The sequence below is a fragment of the Tachypleus tridentatus genome, chromosome 13 (assembly GCF_004210375.1).
Source record: "Tachypleus tridentatus isolate NWPU-2018 chromosome 13, ASM421037v1, whole genome shotgun sequence".
Taxonomy (NCBI): Eukaryota; Metazoa; Arthropoda; class Merostomata; order Xiphosura; family Limulidae; genus Tachypleus; species Tachypleus tridentatus.
Genome location: NC_134837.1, coordinates 71026463 through 71051063, shown reverse-complemented (window position 1 = coordinate 71051063; position 24601 = coordinate 71026463). Strand labels below are relative to the sequence as shown.

The 24601-nt window shown below is 36.0% G+C and overlaps 1 protein-coding gene across 3 annotated transcripts in view; it reads left to right on the top strand.

Annotated features, from left to right (window-relative positions):
- The window catches only part of LOC143236805 (MIF4G domain-containing protein-like), a 25398-nt gene extending 797 nt beyond the window's left edge, over positions 1-24601 (top strand). The window contains exons 2-8 of one of the 3 annotated variants that reach the window (XM_076475381.1): positions 149-284; positions 16032-16184; positions 17077-17176; positions 19056-19355; positions 21970-22088; positions 23434-23787; positions 24157-24601. In XM_076475381.1, the coding sequence (XP_076331496.1) occupies positions 16092-16184; positions 17077-17176; positions 19056-19355; positions 21970-22088; positions 23434-23787; positions 24157-24390 (1200 nt within the window). In that variant the 5' untranslated portion in view covers positions 149-284; positions 16032-16091 and the 3' untranslated portion in view covers positions 24391-24601. The remainder of the gene's footprint in view (positions 1-148; positions 285-16031; positions 16185-17076; positions 17177-19055; positions 19356-21969; positions 22089-23433; positions 23788-24156) is intronic. The other 2 variants (XM_076475380.1, XM_076475382.1) reach the window with 2 other exon arrangements.

The following is a 24601-nucleotide window of genomic DNA, read 5'->3' as shown; positions in this document are numbered from 1 at the left end:
ACACACGATGATTACGATGTTAAAAGGAACACAGAAGGTAGTTCATATCGTTGGATTATATACATATTAAGAGCTATTCTAGTACGTAACTATAATTTTGTGAGTACTAGACTACTGAAGGCATTAATGATTCTATATGTTATTGAAGGATAAGGCTTGGCGAATAAACTGGTGTGGACCTCTTGTTCGAAGGTACGAGAAACGCATGGGAGAATCTTCCAAAAAACATTTTGGAAAATTAGTGCTCAGAACTGGATTTTGGAAACGTCTGGAGTACATGTTTTGTGAGAATTTAGAATGGAGATTAATTATAAAATAAGAGAATGAATTCAATTTAAAATGCTGTCTGAGTATATGTATATTATGCGCAAAAGTCTGACTAATTACTTGAAACCTTGTATATATATTTATATACGTGGGGTATTCTCGGGTAAAATGAATAAATAGGTTCGTTAATAACAGCTGGGTCGAACAGGAAAAGTTATAATGAAAGCCAAGTATGAGATACTTCGAAAAGTAGGTTTTAATGCTCACATGAAATTATTAATACGCATAGTGTCAGTGTCACCTTTTCCACATATTTATATAACTGTCACTTACTTGTCTCGAACATAATTAGATTTAGTTCTCGCTTTCATTTAAATAAACTAGTTTACCAGCAGTCAATGTTAACGCCAAGTAAACAATGCATAGCAAAGCAAATATATGTAATCCTTGACCTTCTATACTATCTAAATGTACCATTATTTTTTCAGAAGCTCATAAATCGAAATTTCATTTAAAAACAAATTAAGACAATGGAAGGAGATGATGGGTACAAGATCACACTTGAGCAAGCTATATGAACATTTCAAAATGTTGTATAACATTAAAGATAGTAAAAAAGCATATGATACAAAGAATATGTGATATACTAACACATCACAGTCCTGCCCCATCTTTGTTTCAGGCTTTACCTTAAGTCAACAATTAAACTTACTATATGTCTAAGAAGCGTGTTGACTTTCCTTTGTTTTTAAGAGCATGTATAGATCACATGGACAAACCAATCGTTTAATGAAGACATGCGTAATGAAACCACTAAATACATATTTAAAATGTCAAATCAGTTGAACTATCGTCAACTCTATTTATGAAAAGTCACAGATAAAACTTTTTTTTTCTTAGGCATGGCCTAATAATTAAGGCACTCAACTCGCAATCTAAAGGTTATAGGTTCGATTCCAATCCACGAATATACTTACCTTTTGAGCCGTTGGGATATTATAATAATATAGTCAATCCCACTGTTTGTTGGTAAACAGTAGTCCAAGAAGTGTAAGTAGATGGTGTTGAATAGGTGTCTTCCCACTAGCATGTCACTTTAAAATTAGGGACAACTAGCACAGAGAGGCCCTCAGACATTGTGTGCAAAATTTCAAAACAAACAAACAGACTTTACTTTTCAATCATAGCATGCTCCCTACTCGTACAGCGGTAAGTCTTCGGATTTATACCTCAAAAATCAGGGGTTTGATTCCCCTCTGTGGGCTCAACAGATAGCCTGATGTGGTTTTGCTATAAGAAAACATACAATTATAGCATGAGCCTTTTTTTTACTAATCTTATTTCTTCCGTGAAAGTTCAGTACCTTCCAAATCTGTCAGTCTTGACAGTCTGTTATTAAAAGTTAGCATAATATAGAATCCTTTGTTCACCATGTTCTTATCGTTTTCTTGTTGTTTTGGCCCTGCATGGCCAGGTGGTTTAAGGCGCACGACTCGTAATCCTAGGGTCGCGGTTTCGAGTCCACGTCACAACAAACATGCTCGCCCTTTCAACTGTGGGGGGCGTTATAATGTGACGGTCAATAATGTTTCGTCAGTGAAAGAGTAGCCCAAGAGTTGGTGGAGGGTGGTGATGACTAGCTTTCTTCTATCTAGTCTTGCATTGCTAAATTAGGGACGGCTAGCGCAGATAGCTCTCGTGTAACTTTGCGCGAAATTAAAAAAACAAACCAAACAAACTGCCAGCGATACGTTTAGCTCTTCTTGACTGTTCATCTATGGTCAGCATCAGTGCTGGGTCTGTTTTTTATCCAGCTGGTAACCGTCTTTTGGTCCTATTATCTCCCATAATAGTTTCGGACTCCACCATTCCTGCTTCCCTAAACTTATGGTAGCTCTGAGCAGTTCTACGTCTCGAACAAGCCATAACTTTCTGTAAACTCGTGACTTTAAACTGTTACCAACTCAAGAGGCCAAGCAAGGCTCGTTAGTATGCACGTTAACAAAATCAGAAACCTTATTCTGTATCCTGTGATTATAACACCAAATTTCCCCTTTAGCTATTCACACAGGGTATTATCAGATAAAATTATTTTCCTACAGATATAAAATGGGTCCATTAATAACAGCAGGTTCCAACAGGAATTTTGTTGACTTACTTAAATCTCAAAACTCGACTATGTTTTTAGGTTGCTTGAGAAATAAACAGATTGTATCTGTTTTAAGGACAGTGAAAACAATCTTTATTATAGATACAGTAACAACAAAACCAGTATGCATATCTGCATAGACAAGTGGACAATCGCTTCTACTGGAGCAGTGAGAAGTCTTCAGTTTTTCTTCTTTCGAGCTGAATCTCTGTAGAACAAATCAAGTCGGAAATGTCCAGTAAAATGTATTACATTCTCGCACAAAACCATAAATTTCTTTGTTGTCTTAGTGTTGCCACTCAAATTATCACATTTTCATGACATTCGCTGTCCTAGATGTCTCACTGTCGTGTCCTCCTTCAAATAAGGTAGTCCTGTACATTTTCACAGACAGGGAAAACTAAGTTCAATATAAAAAAATGGGGTGAGAGGCAAAGGGCATAGGGTCAAACTGGAACAAAAAAAGTACCAGTGGTTTCAGATCTGTACTAAAAACTCCATAGAAACACTGGAATTTCACATCACTAAATATGTTGAAGAATTGAGATATACTCGGATATCAAAGAGTCATTAGATTAATCAAATGATATTTCAAGCATTTTCAACATCTGTTTTTGAAGTTGTGTAGTCTTTGTGAATGGTAAAGGTTAATTGTCTCTGATTTAGAGATACCTAAAACTAGTGCTCTGAAATGTATTGGAGAGATATAAGGATAACATGAATAAACAAATTCAATGGTGCACATGCTACCCAAGAATCACTACTTCGTACAGTAATATAAAGCAATATCAGCACTTTAATGTTGTTCTAGTCTGGTTTTCTGGATAAGTGCGGTGTAATATGTAAGTTTAACACAAGAGTATGTTTTGCGATTTTCAATAAATAATTATAGTTCAAGCCAGACTGCTTTCACAGAACGTTTTCTAATTAACATATAACAGAAAAGATTCATTGGAAACAAAATTAGTAGTGGTCAATAAGAAACCAATACAAAAAAGTGTTTTGTTTTTTTAACATTACTTGGCAATTGTATTTTCAAATAAATATGTCAAAACTTGTACGTCGTCGTGGTGCCACGAAATTATGCTTTGTTTGTTTGTAGTTAAGCACAAAGTTATTCAATGAATTATCTGTGTTGTGCCTACCAAGGGAATCAAAACTCAATGAATTATCTGTGTTGTGCCTACCAAGGGAATCAAAACTCAATTTTAGCGTTATAACTTTCATACTTTCCGCTGCGTCACTGGGGGTGTGCATTATATAGCTAATAATTTTGAATAATAATAGCGTAATTATATAACGTAGCTTTAATTAACAAAAATTATGTAGATTAATAATTTAGTATTGAAAAGAGGAATTTACCATTTAGCCCGCCATCCCGGCTGTTATTTCTTCAACCCATACGGTTGTGATTTTATTGTATGGTTCTGTCGTTACTGCTTTGTCCAAATGAAAAGAGCCCCAGTGGCACAGCGGAAGGTCTACGGACTTTAGCGCCAACGTCCGGGGTTCCATTCCCCGTGGTGGACACAGCGGATAGTCGCATGTGGCTCCACTCTAAAAATAAAGAAACAAGCCAGACTAATGAAAATTTATCACTCTTATTACAACTCGCCACTTTAATCACAAGTAACGATTACATTTATGGGAAATAGTAGCTAAGAAACGAACAACATTTATTTCAATGTTTTTTTGGAAAGCTAAGTGAACAAATGGTTATGATACGAAGACACTCTTTTTTTTTTGCCTGGCATGGCCAGGTGGGTTAAGGCGTTCGACTCGTAATCCGAGCGTCGCGGGTTCGAATCCCGGTCGTACCAACATGCTCACCCTTTCAGCCGTGGGGGCGTTATAATGTTACGGTCAATCACACTATTCGTTGGTAAAAGAGTAACCTAAGAGTTGGCGGTGGGTGGTGATGACTAGCTGCCTTCTCTCTAGTCTTACACTGCTAAATTAGGGACGCAGATAGCCCTTGAGTAGCTTTGCGCGAAATTCAAAACAAACAAACACTTGTTTTATTTTGTGTTTTAGGTTAATTTGAAAAGTCTTCGTTTCTGACAGTGAGTGATAAACAGAAAGAAAACAATTTGAAACGACAATTATAAGAAACTGAAAATACTGTCTTTTTAATTATATTATTTTAAAACGAGTTTGTTATCCATATTAACAGGTCCCACTGAAATTATTTCGCACACTCAGTGTTATACACTAGCAGAGACAGCTATGAACATGTTGTGACGGGAAATATATTAAGACATAATATTTTGAATAAAAGCGTTTAGTTTAGTTTAGTTTTTTTTTAATATCATTCTACATTTTAATATTTTGTAAAGTAACCGGTCAAATATTGTTACGTTTTCCGTAAAAGTGAATTTTATATGATATAATTTTTGAATAGTAATAATGATGATTTATTATTATTATTTCTTCCATGACAAAGAGTTTATTACCCTGTAGTCTGGATGCTAGAATTTGAAAGAATGACAAGACCACGAGGAATTTAAAATTTAGCTTATGACTCATCTGAGCTAGATTACGTTATAATCACGTGACTATTTCATGCGTGGCGTCCGTTTCATAAATGGAGTGGTTATTTGACGTAAACTCACTCTAGTTTATATACTTAAAAATAAATTATGTTTTTTGAATTTCGCACAGAGCAACTCCAGAAGTATTTGTCTAGCTCTTACTTTAGATGCGATATTTACTCTAGTCGAAGAAAACAACAAAACGGAGTTATTTAGATTACATGCCCTATTGTAACATGTACGTAATGATACATTCAATAGATATCTTTCATGAATCCCACTATGTTATCACAGCCTTCTATTCACTTCCAGTGAGATGGCATTTCGCATTGTATGGGGTAACTCTTTTTAGTGAAATGTCTTTGTACTAATGTTTTAATAGTATCTATGTTACACATGTGTTAATATATATGTTTCTTACACTTTAAGTACAATTAGTTAATGCGATTTGGCATTCTTTGTTTGCTATTATCCGAAAAGTCGACCATTAAAGATTTGAATATTTCAACAGTTAGATTTTAACCTTGTGTTTGATTGTTCGAAATTAAGCGCAGAGCCACATTACGGGCTATCTGTGCTCTGATCAACACCAGTATCGCAACCCGGTTTATAGCGTTGTAAGTCTGCAGACATATCACTGTGCCACTGGAGAGCAGCTCACCTTGTAAACCTTAACGTTGACACTAAACTGTGTAGTTTGGTAATGCACTGTCTGTTCAATGATTGCTGGTAAAAACTTGTAAAATTATTCATCGTTCTCATTTTAGACACACTGAGGCGCCACAGTAAGTTACCCACCTTTTCCTTTCGTAAGGTTGTTAACAGTGGGCTGTTATCTATGTAATCTTGCGAGAAAGATGACTTTTAACATAGTTAGAGACACAGCTGTTTTTCTTGTCAGCAAATCAGTTAATGGTTAAGGGCGGTTATGTGTATAGGAGTGACCATTCATTGGACGTTGGGTCGGGATCCAACTTGGCTTTTTTTGCAGGTTTGTTTTGATATATAAGGTTAGGCTTACCCCGAGAGTTTGAAATTTTAGCAGCCTTCCGTAATATAGGCCCATGGCTAACATTTTGTTTAAATTTTTAAAGCTCCGAGAGCTTCCAGACTTCTTATTGAGCCTTAGATGTACTGTTTTCCTCAAGCAAACATTTTAACATAATTCTGAATTATTATAGACGTTAAATATTTGAATAACTTTTATTAAAATCCAAACTTAATTCGGATTTCACATTATTTATTTCATTTGTAGTTAACTCGTTGGAATAACTTTTGTTATTTACATTTCTCCGAATTTATTTACTTTTAATGTTAGCTCTCGAGTGGATGAATTTCCTTTGAACTGTTAAAGGTTTGTCATACATCTGTCATAAGTTTAACAACACTTATCCACGAGACAACCTTTTCACGTTATTGTTTGTTTTTTTTACACTATGTTTCATTTTATTTTCATGGCAGTGAATATTTCTGTGATTTGTACATTTTTGTTTTCTCACGCAACAAACTTGGGCCGAGTTCAGGGAAAAGCACGCTCTATAACTTAATGTTTTTTGAGCCTTCACCTTGAAGGCCCCCTAACTGACTATTATTAAAAAAACACCATAATTTTATATTCAAATGTCAGCAGTTGAACATTTATCCTTGTATTGTAAAGAGGATTGTATCGAATCATCTTGCTCCTGGCTATCCTCTCTGAATATACAGGAAGAATGCCCTGTTTTATTTTGTTCCAATTACAATAAAGTATGGTGACTTGCAAATTCAGGTAAAGCTTAAAATTGACCTGTTTTTGGAAGGAACATTTTAACATAAAGTCCTCTTGTTCTGTGGTTATAAAATGATGTAAAGCACACAAGTAAAGCGCTTCTAAAGAAAGGATATCAGTACTGTTGATCTTGTTGGTAAGGACAGGCATGACTACAGCAGGAGAAAAATGGGTTATTCAATGACCAGATACAAGTTGCACACATTAGGGGCAGTGCAGTGAGTTAAACAATTTGTCACTGGAGCTAATCAAATAATACAACACACTATTACAGCCAAAATAGTCAACTCCTTTGGAATTGACAACAAGATAATTCACATGGATTTGGGCATATAAATAACGTACAGTTTCTTCTAACCCACAAACTCAAGAGGAAAACAAAAAAACTAAAGGCTCTATAGGTAGTATATATCTGGTAAGTGATTAATGGAGATTTTTCATCATAGCGGTCGAAGCTTATGTCTTCTTAACGGACTTCAACAAAATTTGGACAGTTTATCTTCATCTAACCAATAGCAAAACATTTCAAACATGGGAAAGAGCACATTACAAAGATTTTTTCAAAAAATTTATGGAGGTTTTATATTACAGCTATAAAGATAAGCTGAACATCCAGATAATTCATAAAAATGTCAAAATGAACTTTGCATACCAACATATTAATAAAATGACATTATAGTACTATAACAAATTCCTATATTTTTATGGACTTGATGGTAATATATCTATCAATACAAGGCATCCAACATCAGCCAAATCGAAGTATCAATCCATCTGCATCTCTGCATGATGCAGATACAGACCAGAATTCGTGTCATATCATTCGCAAGTATCTTTTAGAAACTGCTGTGCCTTTTGAGCTTCTCCTGTGGGTTCTTATAAGTCATCATTCATGTAAGATTGGTGGGCCTTTGAAATAATGTAAATAGGAACAACATTACATGTGTGTATTGTGCAGAGGCCTAGTGCAGTATAAACTGTGTCGCAATATTTCATAACCAAGGTCATTACTTATAATACCATTGGTAGTGGAAATAAGAAGTGGTAAGGCCCAGACACTCGCACTTTTATTATCATCCCTAACATTATCCTGTGTGTCATAGATGAAAATTTCGTTTTTGTAACATTTTTTAACAATGTAGTATTCTCATTCACAGCTGGAGGTTCAACCTGTGTGTAGTGTGGCTGTGTTATGATGTTGGGATGTGATTGTGACACAGCAATAGTTTTGTGTGATGTTTGCTTACCAAGACAGTGAACTATTAAAGGTATAGCTCCTGCTGTGGGTTCCTTCTTTAGACTTCCTTTAATTACCGGCCCGGCATGGCCAGGTAGGTTAAGGCGTTCGGGTCGCGGGTTCGAATCTTCGTCACACCAAACATGCTTGCCCTTTCAGCCGTGGGGGCGTTATAATGTGACGGTCAATCCCAATAGTCGTTGGTAAAAGTTTGTTTGTTTGTTTTTGAAATTCGTGCAAAGCTACTCGAGGACTATCTGTGCTAGCCGCCTCTAATTTAGTAGTGTAAGGTTAGGGGGAAGGCAGCTAGTCATTACCACCCACCGCCAACTCTTGGGCTACTCTTTTACCAACGAATAGTGGGATTGGCCGTAACATTATAACGCCCCACGGCTGAAAGGGCGAGCATGTTTGGCGCGACAGGGATGTGAACCCGCGACCCTCAGATTACGAGTCGAACGCCTTAACACGCTTGCCCATGCCAGGCCTGGTAAAAGAGTAGCCCAAGAGTTGGCGGTGGGTGGCGATGACTATCTGCCTTCCCTCTAGTCTTACACTGCAAAATTAGGGACAGCTAGCGCAGATAGCCCTCATGTAACTTTGCGCAAAATTAAATAAACAAATAAAACTAACCCTTAATTACCACCTCAAATCCAGTTGCTACAGATACTGTCTCCATTATGTTGTAGATGTCTCTGACGTCTAACTGATACTGTATTACTTCATTTTGGTGTCCTTCAACACATTCAACAATTACAATATTCCATTAATCTTTAGACACCTTGTCGAGATATGTCTTCCCACGTAAGTGATTCATATAATCTTACAAGCCTTGAATCAGCCCAGTCACTGACAACATCCATCTGCTTACACATAAGTATACACTTTTCTGGTTTTAATTTCAAGCCTGCCTCTCTTATTCTTTGGCGGGCCTGGCATGGCCTAGCGCGTTAAGGCGTGCGCTTCGTAATCTGAGGGTCGCGGGTTCGCGCCCGAGGCGCGCCAAACATGCTCGCCCTCCCAGCCGTGGGAGCGTTATAATGTTACGGCCAATCCCACTATTCGTTGGTAAAAGAGTAGCCCAAGAGTTGGCGGTGGGTGGTGATGACTAGCTGCTTTCCCTCTAGTCTTACACTGCTAAATTAGGGACGGCTAGCACAGATAGCCCTCGAGTAGCTTTGTGCGAAATTCCAAAAAACAAACAAAACTTATTCTTTGAAGAATCGTGTCAAGGTTTTCAGCAGCAAACTGAGATGTGCAACCAAACCCCAAAACATCTTTGACATAGGTCGTAGTTTAGGCATACTTCCCTTTGCAGCTCTCTCAATGTAAAATCTGGCAGCTGCTCAGAAGGGACAGTCATATTTAAACAGATCGAATGACATAGTGTGGAGTTTGCGTAGCCACTCTTAAGTATTAAAGACAGTTTTAAGCCTGTATTCATCATCCAGCTCCACTTAGCAACATCTGTAGGCCAGGCCTAAAATATAAACTAACAGGTGTTTTCAAGTGTGTCCAAACGTTTGGCTCTTCACAAAAATCAAGGAGCATCAATGTGGTTCACCACATTCACCTACCTAAAATAAACAACGAGTCTGAGAATGGCTAATTATTTTTTACAATACCAGTTGGTAATAATCAAACACTTTCTTAGAGTTGTATGAATTCATCTTTCAACATATGCTGCATTTCACCACGAGCCATATATCAAGTGCTCCAGGAAAGTTTGTGCAGTGACTCTTTTATCAGGTGTGTGTGCTACTCATAATGATTTGGTATCAAGTTACTATTGTCCAACTCAAGTACTATCTGATCCTACATACACATCAATATATTTAACCAGGAATTCGTTGAGCTCCTGTCATTGTGTTGAATGCAGGTTGGATAATCACCAGCTAGTGAGTTCATATGTTCTGGAAACAATGTATTTACTTTTAGGTATGATGTCACAATAAGAAATTTAGTTTATAGGTAGTTTCAGCTATTCTACCTCGCTTAGCATGATTATGACCATTCTAACTGAATAATTGAGTGTCTATAATTATAGAGCAACACTGGAACATTCCTGTCATTCATACTGTATGTACAATAGCAGCTGCTTTTTGGAAAATGAACATTGTATTTCATGTGTTGATTTCATCATTGAATGAAGCTATGATAACGCACTAGGCTTACTCCATAGTACACCACAGCATACAACTTGTGGATTTGCAGACACTGTATAGTTACTTCTCAGAAATTGGCTGTTCCTTGGCATGTTCTTGTCAGTATTGAATAAGTATCCCGCGGAAACTTGTATAGGCAAAAACAACTGACCAAGAACTTCTGCAGTAAGTATGCCCGTTCTTAGGATATCTAAACCTGAATTGAAATCAGAGAAAACTACTTTTGCCTTGTAGGTCCATTAGTTAGTTAGTTAGTTATCACCATTAGATTCCATCAAGGAACATAGGGCCGCAATTGCTTGCGGATTCTTCAACAGGTATTTAAGTGAGTAGGTTGTTAGCCCACTGCACCGAGCCGTCCCTAATTTAGCAGTGTAAGACTAGAGGGAAGGCAGCTAGTCATCACCACCCACCGCCAACTCTTGGGCTACTCTTTTACCAACGAATAGTGGGATTGACCGTTACATTATAACGCCCCCACGGCTGGGAGGGCGAGCATGTTTGGCGCGACGCGGGCACGAACCCGCGACCCTCGGATTACGAGCCTTACGCGCTTGGCCATGCCAGGCCGTAGGTCCATTACTTGCATGTAATTAGAGACGTGCCTCTCTATTCATTCTTAGTTAATCACCGTTTATCAGAATAGTATCAAAGTCTATACAACTCACGGTCGATCAGGCTTCTGATCCTTTAGTTCACATACCTTTATTGACACGTAACACCTAGTTCTGTCTGTAACTTGACCACTGGATCTTCTCATCTAATTATTCAGACATAATCTGGGCTCCAATAGGTTTCCACAACAGGAATGGTGATGTCTATGCTTACAACCCTCCTGCACCCAGGACAGTAAGATAAAATGGGTGATTTCATCGATTTTTTTTTTTAAGAGCAAGATACAGGCAGTTCACTTTATAGCATCCTATGAGCCCATAACCAAAGCAAATGCTTCAATTCTCCTTTCTAGATGATGTTTGGGTAAAGGTATTGGTATCATTTACTGTGATATAGCATCATAAGAGGTCCTGACAAAGTATGTTCACCCAGTATGGTTGTATTGTGATGCCGGAATGTGTTAATGACTGGTTAACCTTTAGAAGTATGTTACATTTCTGTGAAAAAGGTACATATTTTGCCATCCATAGACATAGTAAGATATATTCCAATATGGCATTAGCAGATAATGAGGATATCCTCATTAATAACTATGTAGGCGATGTAGATCATCGATATAAACTGCAAAGTTCTCTGATGGCCCTTTCACATAACTCCTGGATTCAATCAATTCAATAGGTCGGTTCATCACTAGGTTTAAACTTCAAAACAAGTAAACAGCAACTATATTTCAATTTCTGAGCTGCTTTTCATACAGATGCTTGATTGTTTCACATATTGGTCAGTCAAATCTCAACATAAAGTTTTGCATCATCTGTTCTTGAATTTGCTCATTTCAAGCAGTTAGTTACATGCTTGAAATATTTAAGGTAGTAGTGAAGGTCTTCCTTGGTGGTACCCTTAAAAACTGGAGGAGATGGTTCTACCTTGCTCGTAGAGATCTGTTATTGCAGAAAAATATCTTGTGGCATGTTGCCCCACACCAGGAATTCCCATAGCATCAGGGACACAAGATAGGTGTAGCACCAAGAGACACCTATAGTAGTTGAACATCTGATTCTTGCTCGTGAATTGAAGAATGACAATTTGCCATGAGAAACGTGTTTTCTAGCTCAAAATAACTCCAGTTTTCTATGATTCATTATGGCCTTAGCAACAAGCCTCGTCTCTTAGTGAAGTTCTTGTCTCCACCATGAGTCATATTTTCCACCATTTGGTAGTTGTTATTTCTCCTAGAGTAGTGAGACAGATCGAAATGGTAGACTTCACCCGCCAGCATAACTCCTAGTTTTCTGTGTATTAAGTTAGCAAAGAGTAGCATCCAGGAATATTCAGCAGTTTTGGAGGTTTCATGTTATGGTTCCACTTCATAGGATTGCAATGAGCTCAAGACATTGTCTTTTGTAACATCTTTGAAAAGTCTACATTGAAAAAGGACTTTTCCTAAACCTTGCAATTTTCTTGAATCATGCACAGTTATTAATGTCAAGTTTCTTTGTTCATGCGTAAGGTAGTTCTTCACCTGTTAAATATAATTTTAAATTTTAACCAAAATGCAAATCTTATATTACCTAAGGGTATAACGAAGTACAGAAAAGTAGTGTAATAAAAACACTCAGCAAACTTCACTGAAACAGATTCTCTGGTTATGGCATCAAAATATCACTATCGACCTCACTCTGTTATATTCTTACATTGATTGATTAGGTAAGAGTATATGGACAAATAACTAGAAGCCCAAACGGAAGGAGATTTGCAAAGTTAAATATGAAAATTATGTTTGATTGAGATACAGAAAGGAAACTAAATGTAGAAAAATCAGTCTTTATTTACAACAACAAGAACAAATAGAAAACATTACGAGTATACAAGTTGCCGGAAGATTCTTCTGGAGAATACGGAAGATATTATTGAAGAAAATTCTGTTCTAGAACTAGAGAGTTTGACAATGTATATTAATGACAGGGATAAGTTTGTCATCTTTCTCTGAGTACTGGCAACATCCATGTCATTGGCTGTCGCAGAATAAAGTGGAAACAATTTATTTTTTTAAAAACTTCTTAACTTAAACACAGTAATTCTACTAGAGAACTGAAAATATATCTTGACTATAATCTTTAATGAGAAACATCTAACTTATCATAAGTGGAACACTCGTCTCGAACACGTTATTAGCACACAAAATAAAGCTAGTACTGCAAAAGGGTGACTTTTTATATGGGAAGGTCTATAAGCGTTATAAAAATGTATATATCTGAACTTTTGTGTGGCCATTTAGTTGACTTTTTTCAGCTAAAAGAGGAAGGAAAGTATTGTACATCTAGATGCGAGTTTTAATCAATTTCCATTTGACTTCTCGCATGTGTTTCGATGGTTCATGGCCTTTATTGTTTCAAAAAAACAACTTGTATACTTTGTGTTTAAGTTAAACAGAATATCGTTTTAATGTGTAACTACTTACGTACTAACCCACCAATTACAACCCTGTAAACCTCTCAAAATTTATTCTTGACATTTTTAATATTAAAATTGAGGATAAAGTATTCTGAAACAAGGAGATGCAACAATATTTTTGCTCTAGGTCCTTTTGAGACCTAATTATATTACTGCACAATACATACACAATCAAGACGTTTAACAATAAATATATTATTGATTTTGTGTTGAAAAAGTTAAGATATTCTACTACAAGGAGTTTTGTAGAATGTTTTTCAAGGAAACAGAGTAGTTAATGTGTCCATACATTAACATTATTTACTATTTTATATCTAGGTCAAGGCTTATTATTGAGTATGTCTCAAACAAGAAAGAAATATCCAGGAAAATATTGCATAATTGTTGTAAGAAAACATTTTTTCTGGGGGCAGAAGGGTCAGTGGGTAGATATCATCAAGAATGACTATGCCTGACCATTGTTATAAAGTTTTGATATGCAGGTATATCATATGTTTTCTAAATACATTAATTATATAGAAATCTTTAACATTTGTCTGCTATTTAATTTTAAAGCTATCGTTGTGTCCACATGCTTGTTTGTTCTATATTGTAGATAATGTCTATTCTGCCCAGTAGGATATTGCAGTAACACGTAGCATATGAATTTGAAAGATTAGCACTGTAATATCCTTTGCTGGCTAAGTTTGGCACTGCATTGACGATGCAACCAACCAACCTCGTGAGGAAACAAAGGTTATGAGGTGACCCTGTCAGACGTACAAAGAAAGTGAGTTCACCTATTAAATTCACTTATGCTTTCTCGGTTTAATTCTACTTGATTTTCATCGTGACAAGCTTGACAAATATTTATCTTGAAAGACAGAAGGCCAGTGATCTATTTACTGATTCAGTAGAAGTGATTGTTCACTTGTTTGTGCTGGTATGTGCATTTTTTTTTTTTTTTGTTATTGCGTTTAAATAAAAGATTGGTTTCACTATCCTTCAAATGTATCCAATCTGTTTATTTCTCATGCAACTTAAATATCAGTCAATTCATAAACTGCAGAACCCTATCCTTATTTCTTGCTTTAATTTGTTGTTATTTGCGGGTTTGTCTATATGATACTTGTCAAAATATCAATTTTAAGTGAATATACCACAAATCCACAGTTAGGGTCGAGTAGAAATTTGGTTAGTAGTGATATGAAGTGCACAAGGTGCGAGATGCTTTTGTATTTCTCCAAAATGAAAACTCATGTAACGGAGTTACCATTATGTATTTATTTTAATATCGAAGTTTGTTTTAGTTAAATATATATTTAGAAGTGCATGTAACTTATAGCGTTAAATATGTATTGCGAAATTCCAACCTATTCTCTAAATTTGTAGAAGATTCTCGAGTGTAAGAATCAACCATATACTATGTTGTAAGTAAAATATTGTTGCCAACTGAGCTTTCGAAAACCTCGCCTTAAGTTTATAAGTCAACGCGCCAAGAGACAGTTTCCATAATACTGTTTGCTACAGTTAGTATACTATAAATCTCGAAAGCTATAACTGTGATAAACGTTTATTAATAGGAAAACTACATATATTTTACCAGGAATGTTTATAGATTTTAAACATAACAAACCATTTAATTTCAGTGAATTAATTTCAGACGTTAGTATTTCTGCAAGAATATTAGATATTTTCGTCGGGAAAAACTCGCGTGTGAAGAGGCCCGGCATGACAGGTGGTTAAGGCACTCGTAATCCGAGGGTCGCGGGTTCGAATCCTTGTTTCACCAAACATGCTCGCCTTTTCAGCCGTGGGGGCGTTACAGTGTGACGGTCAATCCTTGGTAAAAGAGTAGCCCAAGAGTTGGCAATGGGTGGTGATGACTAGCTGCCTTCCCTCTAGTCTTACACTGCTAAATTAGGGACGGCTAGCGCAGATAGCTCTCGAATAGCTTTGCGGGAAATTCAAAACAAACGAAACCAAACGTGTGAAGAAACTAGATGGGGCCAGTGTATCAACACAGAATTAATTTGCTCATCGTGAACCGTCGATAAAATATTCAGTCTCGGACCAGATAGAAAACTCAGTATTGTCTGTAAAACTTTTGTACATCAATCATTATTTGTAATAATTGTTATAATAAATTGTATTGTTGTTTGTATATTAAAATATTTGTGTTAAAAAATAAAATTGTGTGTATCAATCTTGTTGGCAAATATCATAAATTTGATGTATATCGACATTCAATAAACTTCTAAATTAGAATTAAAATTTCCGGCTATTTGAAATCTTAATATATAATGTACAGTAGTGTACGAACATAATAAAGCGGAGACTCGTTCGAGATAAATTATAATACCTAACACGTGATGTAACTACATCTGAATAAACTGTAATACTTTATAATTTATGCATTGTTTTAATTATATACGATTATACCCAAGGCCATCTTGACATATGTAGTGTTGGACCACTGAAGAAACCTTGTAAAAATCATTACAAGTCTTATTGTAATGTAATATCATGGAAACTATTAGTCTTTGCAGTTGAATGGGTGGAAAGTACGACTTTCCAGTAAGGTGGGTAGAGACAATGACTTTCCAGTCAGATGGAGGGTAGAGCATTATTTTTCTGGCTTGGGTGGATTGTGAATTTACTTTCTGAGTTAGTAAGTATGAGTTTCTAAGTTGAGTGGGTGGTAAGTATAGCTTTTCAGTGATTTTGATTTAACCCTTGCGTTAACTTACTGAGTTAAATTAATCAAAGTATCGCCTAATAAAATGTATATTGAAATTTATGTTGTGGAGATGTTTTAATTTCCATTATTGAAACTCACGAAAATTTCTTCAATGCTTCCTTTTAGCGAAACATTTAACGTACATCACGTAGGTAATTTAGGCAGACATAGACTGCATAGAAGCAAATGGGTAGAGAAGATACAAAGGCAGACACTAATTTGAACATGAGTCAAGGATTTACACACAAACTTCCCTACTATCAGAACATTCAGCAACAGGTAGGTCAAAGTAACTTTTATACATAAAAACTTTTTTGTTGTTGTTTTTTAATCTGGCTTCATGTTAATTTTCATGCAGCTATTTTAAGAACATCTTTGGTACTTTTTGTACCGTCATGGTGATTGAGTTTGTATTTCATCTAGCAGCGTAGGCCTAATTCGTCAGTTCTGTTTTTAGTCTTAAATTCTAATATAAATAAGAAACATGAACAACAAATAAATGTTCACCATATTTCAAAGCTTGACTTTTTGTTGTTGTTGTGTAGCTTAATGTCATGAATTACTGTTGTATTACTTATTTCAGTATTCAATAAACTAAGAAAACGTAAATCGTACAGAAAGTTTGGATTAGTTTCCTCGCTATGAATAATAATACACGAAATCCATATTACCTGAGCGATCTTTAATAAGGCTTATCTCTTCCCTTAAACCTTTTCTTTAAGATCAGGAAGAATATTTTGAAAAAAAAAAAACGGGGAAAAATGAGTTTTCAGAAAATCTTACAGTTATCGGACTTCTTTAATTGTAGTTCGTATTTTATTCCACCCCCTTTGTTCTATAAGTATCTATATTTACATATAATAATAATAATATTGTAATTTGAATTCTTTATGGGCGTTTTTTTTTTTTTTTATAAGGGAAGCAACTTTACATGCCCTAAGATAACCTTTCATTAATCGTGAACTTGCATAGCTTCCGTTCAGGGTACGGGTACCCCAGCTTATACATAATAAGTTTCCAATAATATTTTTCATTAGTTATCATAATATGATTTTCAACAAAAATAAAATGTTCTTTCCTGTTGTGATAAAAGAGATTTCAAAGTTTGTACACTATAATATAATGTAACACTGGTGGTTAACGTTTTTCTTTGTTCACTCTTTATTAACAGGTTAAAGAACACAGCACCCAACCTCAACTGAATAAGTATACTCGCAAAACTGCCCTCTCGTCCAGGTATAGGCCCAGCATAGAGCTGTACCAACCTCCAAGTATGGTTGGTTATCTTTATGTAAAACAGTTTTCAACTAAGAATGAATGTTCTTATTGCTAATAAAGAAAATCACGAAGTAACGATATATATATAAGATTTTGAATATTTTGATACTGGAATATCGTAAATAATCATTTTAAGTTGATTTATTAACGATGCTTCCATGAAGAAGGCAGAACCTAATTTTTAAAGTCATTCTGTAGCGTTTGTTTATTGACTAACACTTTTACCAAAAATCTAGGTGGACAAAAAGCAGGTGATTGTCGCACCTTTTGTGAAACCCGGATCCACAACTGACCCCAAAATACATATCATCTGATCTTGTATTGATAAAGCAATGTTTATACAGGAGAAGAAGGAAATGACTTGTAAGTACCAAGTGTATATGCATGGTATTTGTGGGAAATACCCTCAATGTCAGTGTGGATACAACAGTTTAGATTCATAGGTCAAAATGGCACGAAAAAACAAGTAGAAAAACAATTGCAGAGCAAATTAATGGAACGAAGAAAGAAAAAAGGAAGGATTGATTACACTGTTCCATTGTAGAGGGATGAAAGTGAAAAGACTAGCGATACTTTTGAGGATCTTTTGGATTTCATGATACCGAAGAAACGACTCAGATCATCAAAGAACTCGTGTGTGAAAGCAAGGTGTTGTTGTAGTACTCCACCAGGGGACGGGAACGACACATACTTAATTAGACAGTTCTTTGAGATCGAATCTACAGCGACACCAAACTTTTCGATTGAAGGAACTTGATAGAAGGCATCAAGTTTCAGTGCTCTTGACAAAAACAATCGATTGCTTGCGTTCTGCATAACTGTATAAAGATTCTAGGCACCATGTTACTCCCAGGAGAGTCAGATGGTCTTATGAATGTGATTGGAAAGTACATTTGTAAGAAATATGATGATACAAAATTGTTCTCATCTGCCAATAATGTGTAACAAACTCCTTCAGGAAAAGATGTCACTGATGTTAGTTGTGACATCCAGAGACGAGAGTTAAGATTGGAAAACAAGCTTTCGAAAAAAGCTAGATGGCACTTTCGTTGACTGAAGTCTGGGTTTCACATACAGGGTGTTCGGAAAGTCACTGTGCAGTTTTGTCTGTTAATAAATATATAAGTGCACAGTGACTTTCCGAACGCCTGTAGAACCTACAGTACAATCTGTCCAGCATTAATGTAAGTGAACTACATTGAAAGTGGTAGGGTACCATTGATCAAGGTGATGTAAATTATTTACTGACACCAAGGTCAAGGCCTTCGTATCTACTCTTAAAACAAAGAACAAGAAAGATAACAAACCTGCAATAACACAACAAACTATGTTTGATTTTAGTCAGTTTTCCGAGAGGGTATGTCACACCATACGTACGTCTTCCAAGACTGAATTTACTACAGTGTACTGTTGACGCCAAAAACTGCGATAGCGTTACTAAGCTTGTGATTTTTTCGTTAAACTTTGTGTGGAATTTTTAGTTCACCCCTACAGAGCTCAAAATAAGGTTTTAGCTCGTTCCGGAATGATATTATATATTAAGGTCTGCCATACAGCCCAAATGCTAGGTCCCTGACCCGTGGAAGCATTGTTAAGATGTTGTAAATGTTTTTGTATTATTGGCTTTAAATCTTGTATCTTTATTGTTCTTTCAGATTCAACTGATTGTATTGCGAAGCTTTTTAAAAGACGTTTCATAAAGTTAATACATTTTCTGTCGTTATATTCATGGTCATCACTAACTGTGTATAAACATAGAGTACATATCTATAGACAATCTTATTTCTGGTTCGTCTTTAAAACGTTTAAAGTCTTTTAATTATCATTATTTTATACGAATTATTGTCTTCCTTGACAACTTTTGTTGACCAGTAGATGTGCGGATACCTGATGACGTAACGGGATTCACGAAACAGACGTCAGTAAATAATAGTCGCGTCGTGCAAAATAACATGCTTGATGTATTAGAGGCAGTACCACATAAAACCAACAGCGGAGAACCCAAAGTCCATTTTCAGTCCGGCGAAAATAAGACCTCAGCTCACCGGTTTAGCGCCCTCAAGCGGTCGAAGAGTTTCGGAGGGGCTGAAGTAATAGAAATGGCTGCTACAGGATTTGACCGCAATGGTTACCCTATTGAATATCAGGGGCTAGTTAAAAAAGCTTTGCAAGGTAAAAAACTGTAATTCTACGGCTGTGGTAATGTATAGATTACGTTTAAATCTTGCTAACGATTTATTTGTATGAAGATTAACTTATTTTAGCATAAAGCTACACAACAGGTTTGGTTTATTTTGAATTTCACGCAAATCTACGTTTCTTACGTACGGCGCTAGCTGTCCGTAATTTAGCAGTGACAAACTAGAGGGAAATCACCACCACTCGCTGCCAATTGTTGTTCTAACCTTTTTATTAACAAACAGAGGGGTTGGTGGAACATCCCCATGGCTGACAAAGCAAGCCTGTTTGATGGAACGAGGATTTTAACCTACGACCCTGAGGTTACGAGTCGAACATCCTAACTACCTGGCAATAACCACACAACAGGCTGTCTGTGCTCTGTCCATTCGGGGAGTCGAACCCTAAATTTTAGCGTTATAAGATCGAAAAGTTACTTTTGGCCTACCTTCTCCAAGTATTCTAAGAAGACACATCAATGCCCTGTTGAAACTTTGCACAAAATGATTTTTATTATGTCAATAAATCGTTGTTTGCAAACTTAACGTTGTATTAGAATTATATGCCCTTACATGCAAGTAACCAATAACTACCTTCAACGCTGTCATCATTCAGATATCCTTAATTAATTCAGAATTGAATGACTCATTCTTCGAAATTAGCTACGACAAGTACGACGACCAAAAAAAAAGTTTTTAAATATGTAACATAAATGAACTCCCTCTCTTGGGATTTGTTTGAAACACTCGTTTCATTTACATGACTTGGGCACATGCGTATACATTGTTAGAGCAAAGGCCAAGAAAAACAAAACATATTACAAGCCTAGTTACCACTCCTAATTTCCAATGTGTGTTTTAATATTTTGCATGAATTGCTGAATATATTGATTTATCGTTTGGTAGTTCTTAAGTCGTAATTGTTTGTTCTTGAATTTCGCGCAGAGCAAATCGAGGGCTATCTGCGCTAGCCGTCCCTAATTTAACAGTGTAAGACTAGAGGGAAGGCGGCTACACATCACCACCCCCGCCAACTCTTGGGCTACTCTTTTACCAACGAATAGTGGGATTGAACGTAACATTAACGCCCCCACGGCTGAAAAGGCGAGCATGTTTGGTGCGACATGGATGCGAACCCGCGACCCTCAGATTACGAGTAGCAGTTATGTCGTAATATTCAAGTGATAAAATATTTAAGCAAAATCAGAACTGACATGCACATTATCAAACAATGTGTAGTTTTATGTATTACTGTTATAGTATTGGAAGAGCTAGTAAATTTTATTACGTTAAATTTGCAGTAGATTGACGTGTGTAAATAATTCGTACAAAGCGAAGAGAAAAGCTCAATTTTGACGTCATTTAAAGAAAAGAAATATTAGCGTTTTGAAACAAACTTTTTAAGAGCTTATTATATTTCCTAGCTTTTAAAGAGTCGAACCCACCTTGTTTTTGTTCATATCGTTTGGGGCCCGGCATGGCCAAGCGTGTTAAGACGTGCAACTCGTAATCTGAGGGTCGCGGGTTCGCATCCCGGTCGCGCCAAACATGCTCGCCCTTTCAGCCATGGGGGCGTTATAACGTGACGGTCAATCCCACTATTCGTTGGTAAAAGAGTAGCCCAAGAGTTGGCGGAGGGTGGTGATGACTAGCTGCCTTCCCTCTAGTCGTACACTGCTAAATTAGGGACGGCTAGCATAGATAGTCCTCGAGTAGCTTTGTGCGAAATTCCAAAACAAACAAAACAATTATATCGTTTGATTTTGACTTTTAGTGAAAGTTCAGTAGTTTTATGTGTTCAGAATGTAACAAAGTCTGTGTCTCTGGTCTGTTTTGGAAAGCTGCCTGTAAATTAATGAAATTCGCAAAAATATTTAATCAGTGTAAGAAAAGCGTGATTTAAGTTATTTGTGTGTTTTTTGCATTTTTGTGGTAATTTGTTATTCGATTTGTAGCATGCTCTTGTTTAACTGGGAGAGCTTTACAAAGCGGGTGACTCCATTTGTTCTGGAGTTGTCTTGAAACTTACAATTGCTGTTTTGTTTTGTTTTTTGCCGTGGATTTCGTACCCTAATTTCGAGAATTGATAATTAATGAGAGAATATACGGAAGGAAAAGAACCCATTATATTTTTCCTAAGAACATTTACTTACGTATCGGTAACCATGTAACGAAAACAAAACAAGAAAAACTCGATCACATTGTAACGTGCTAATATATATTATGACACGGAATCAGATTAGCAATGGTTCAGTTTGAACCTGATTAACAAGAAAAAAAAAAGGGGGGGTCCATCTTTCAAAAACGCTAGGGTTACAGGTATTTACAATACCAATATAAAGATTACTATTAGCTGCCATCTGGTGGGGAAATAATTAAACATTGAAATAAAAAATATATTGCATCTAAAAATAATGCGTCCATATTTATTTAAAAAATAAGTGTTTTTGTTTATTCTCGTTCTGGAGCTCTCTTCTACTACGACTGACAATGGGGATAAAGACCAGACTGTGTGTTTTCTAACATTAAATATTGAAATATTTATATTCTGTAGCGCTTTACAAAAAGCGTTTGATTTTTTTTAACGTAATTTCCATTCCATACTCTAGACCCGAATTCCCTTTCTTCCCATCAGCTAATGGAGGTCGTTCGTGTCCTGTGTAACAAAGCTGTTCAAAGTGTCCAAAATGCAGAACCTGCTGCTCAAATGTGTTTCACGATTATTCTAGTAGGTGGCGCTGTTATCAAAGTATTTCGTATTACCTTTATTATTGACAGTTGTTATTTTAACCACATTTCAGTTTAGACACTGAAGTAGTAATGGTACATTTAGAAAACTGTAAAAATAAAATTATTTTAGTGGAAAACTTGTTGAAATTTGAAACGTAATGTATATAAACAGGTTTAAAGCCTACTATATATATAGTATACTCACAAAACTGCTGTCTCATCCAGGTTTAAGCCTAACATAGATCTGTATTAACCTCCAAGTATTGTTAGTTATTCGAATACATCATGGTTTTTAGCTCAGAATTGCTGTTGATTTTGGTTTAAAAAAAACAAACGATTTAGTAACATATAAGATGTGAACATTTCAGTACTGGACTATTTTAAAATATTTTGTTTTTTGAAAAAAGTTTGATAAAGTTAATAAATTTGCTAGAATACAAATTAGACAGAATATAAAATCGCTCATTGTTACGTAATAACGAAAGTGAGGAGGAAATTAGTTTTATTTTTATATCGATAAGTGTCTCCAAATTTCACGAGTTTAACAACTAAGGTTTGGTTTGAACTTCGCTCAAAATTACTAGAGGGAAGGCAGCTAGTTACCACCGCCAAATCTTGGGTTACTCTTTTACCAACGAATAGTGGTATTCACCGTACATTATAACATAGCTGAAAGGGCGAGTATGTTTGTGACGGGGATTCGAACCCGCGACCCTCAGTTTACGAGTCGAGTGCTTTAACCATCTGGCCATGTCACGCACAACAACTAAGGAAGCACTACTTTAATAAATATGCAAACTCTGTATGTTATATTCTGTACATAAGTTTGTTATATATGATTAATGTATTTCTGGTGTTTACAGAAAAGTCCCTAATAAGGGTCTTTAGGGGGTGATTTATTTATCAAGTATTTAACCGCATTTTAGTTTTACGGATAATATTAGACTTTTCCTCAGTTAAAGTTGTTACGGATAATCCAAAGACGACGTTTATTACCTGTATAAATTAATAACATGAGTAGCGACACTGTTTAAACAACCACGTTACCAATAAATTAAAATTATACTGTCGGTACCGTTAGATCCACTCAAGAGGTGCATTTCACGTTACAACAAGTGGTTCTTACAAGGATCTTCTGTGTCAGTCATGATTGGGCATAAATCACCCATCCCTGTTTTATCATTAATTTAATTAAACATATACAGTTTGTAAGTAGTGTATTTTGTTGAGTATGTTTTAAGACTGACCGCAAGTGTTTTAATAAATATATAAAAGCAAGTCATGCTGTCGTTTCCACCAAAAGCAGCTATGTTGTTTTTTTTTTTAATTCTGTATATCTACAGAAAGACGGGAGTGAGACGTTTCTTGAAAGCCTTCTGAACTCATGTAGGGAGTGGTACAATGAAAGAGACAAGTTATTACGTTCTTATCTGACGTCATGTCACTCGGGGTCAAATGGCACTAGAGAAACGTCAAAGAGGTGGACGGCCTACATTTTTTTCCTGACTGAACTTTTTCTACGTTTCAAAAGCCTTCATCGTAACGTTATTCAAGCCATGCCATTCCAAGTGGGCGACAGTGGCTGTTATTCGACCCCCACACCGGCTATAGAAGATAGATCACTACCTTTGATGATGTTGATTTACGAATGCTGTGAAATCATTTTGAAGCCGCCATCTTTAAACTGTTTGGCTGAGGTAGGGGGCACTTTAAGTACTGAAGACACTTCATTTTCATATATGGCTTCTTATTGAAAATAAATTATCTCATTACATCTCAAAAGTTAAATGAAGATTTACCATCAAAACGTACATTATGAAATAAATATGATTCGTTTCCAACTCAGATTAATTTTGTTTATTCCCAAAATAAGTTTTTTAAGTATGTTAAAAAAAGTACTTTATTGGTAGTAGATGTTTAAAAGTTATTACTGGTTTGTCCATAACTTTAAATGTTTATCTCATGAAACATTAAGTAATGTTATTAAGGTGCGAACGTCTAAGCAACATGAACAGTTCAAATTATTTACTAATCTTTAATAATATTTCGTCCCATTATTTCAACAGATCGAGTGTATTCGCTCTGTACTGACCTCTGCTGGCCCTCAGTTGGAAATCGACTCTCCACAGCGAATGTATCAGTTGATTTCTCTAATGCGCGATGCCTTTATCAGTCCGTCCGTTTGTGCCCGGGTTCGAAAAACTATTTTAGAACTTGTAGAGTTGCATGCCAGCCAATGGGAGCTGGACTTACCGCAGACTATGTATTACTTCCCGTACACGAGCATGAGCCGGAAGTGACATGTTTTTATTAGGAAGAGGGGGTTTAAGTTAACTACACAGTGAGTACACATGTATAGAGATTTGATATGGTAATCTTTGGTTCAGGATGACTTGTTAACCTTTCAGGAGTCATTAAAAATATAAATTTATTAGTTGAGTCATACTTGAAGACAAGTGCTTAAAAATGTATGTATGTTTATTGAGATACAGTAAAAGTTTTATTTATAAA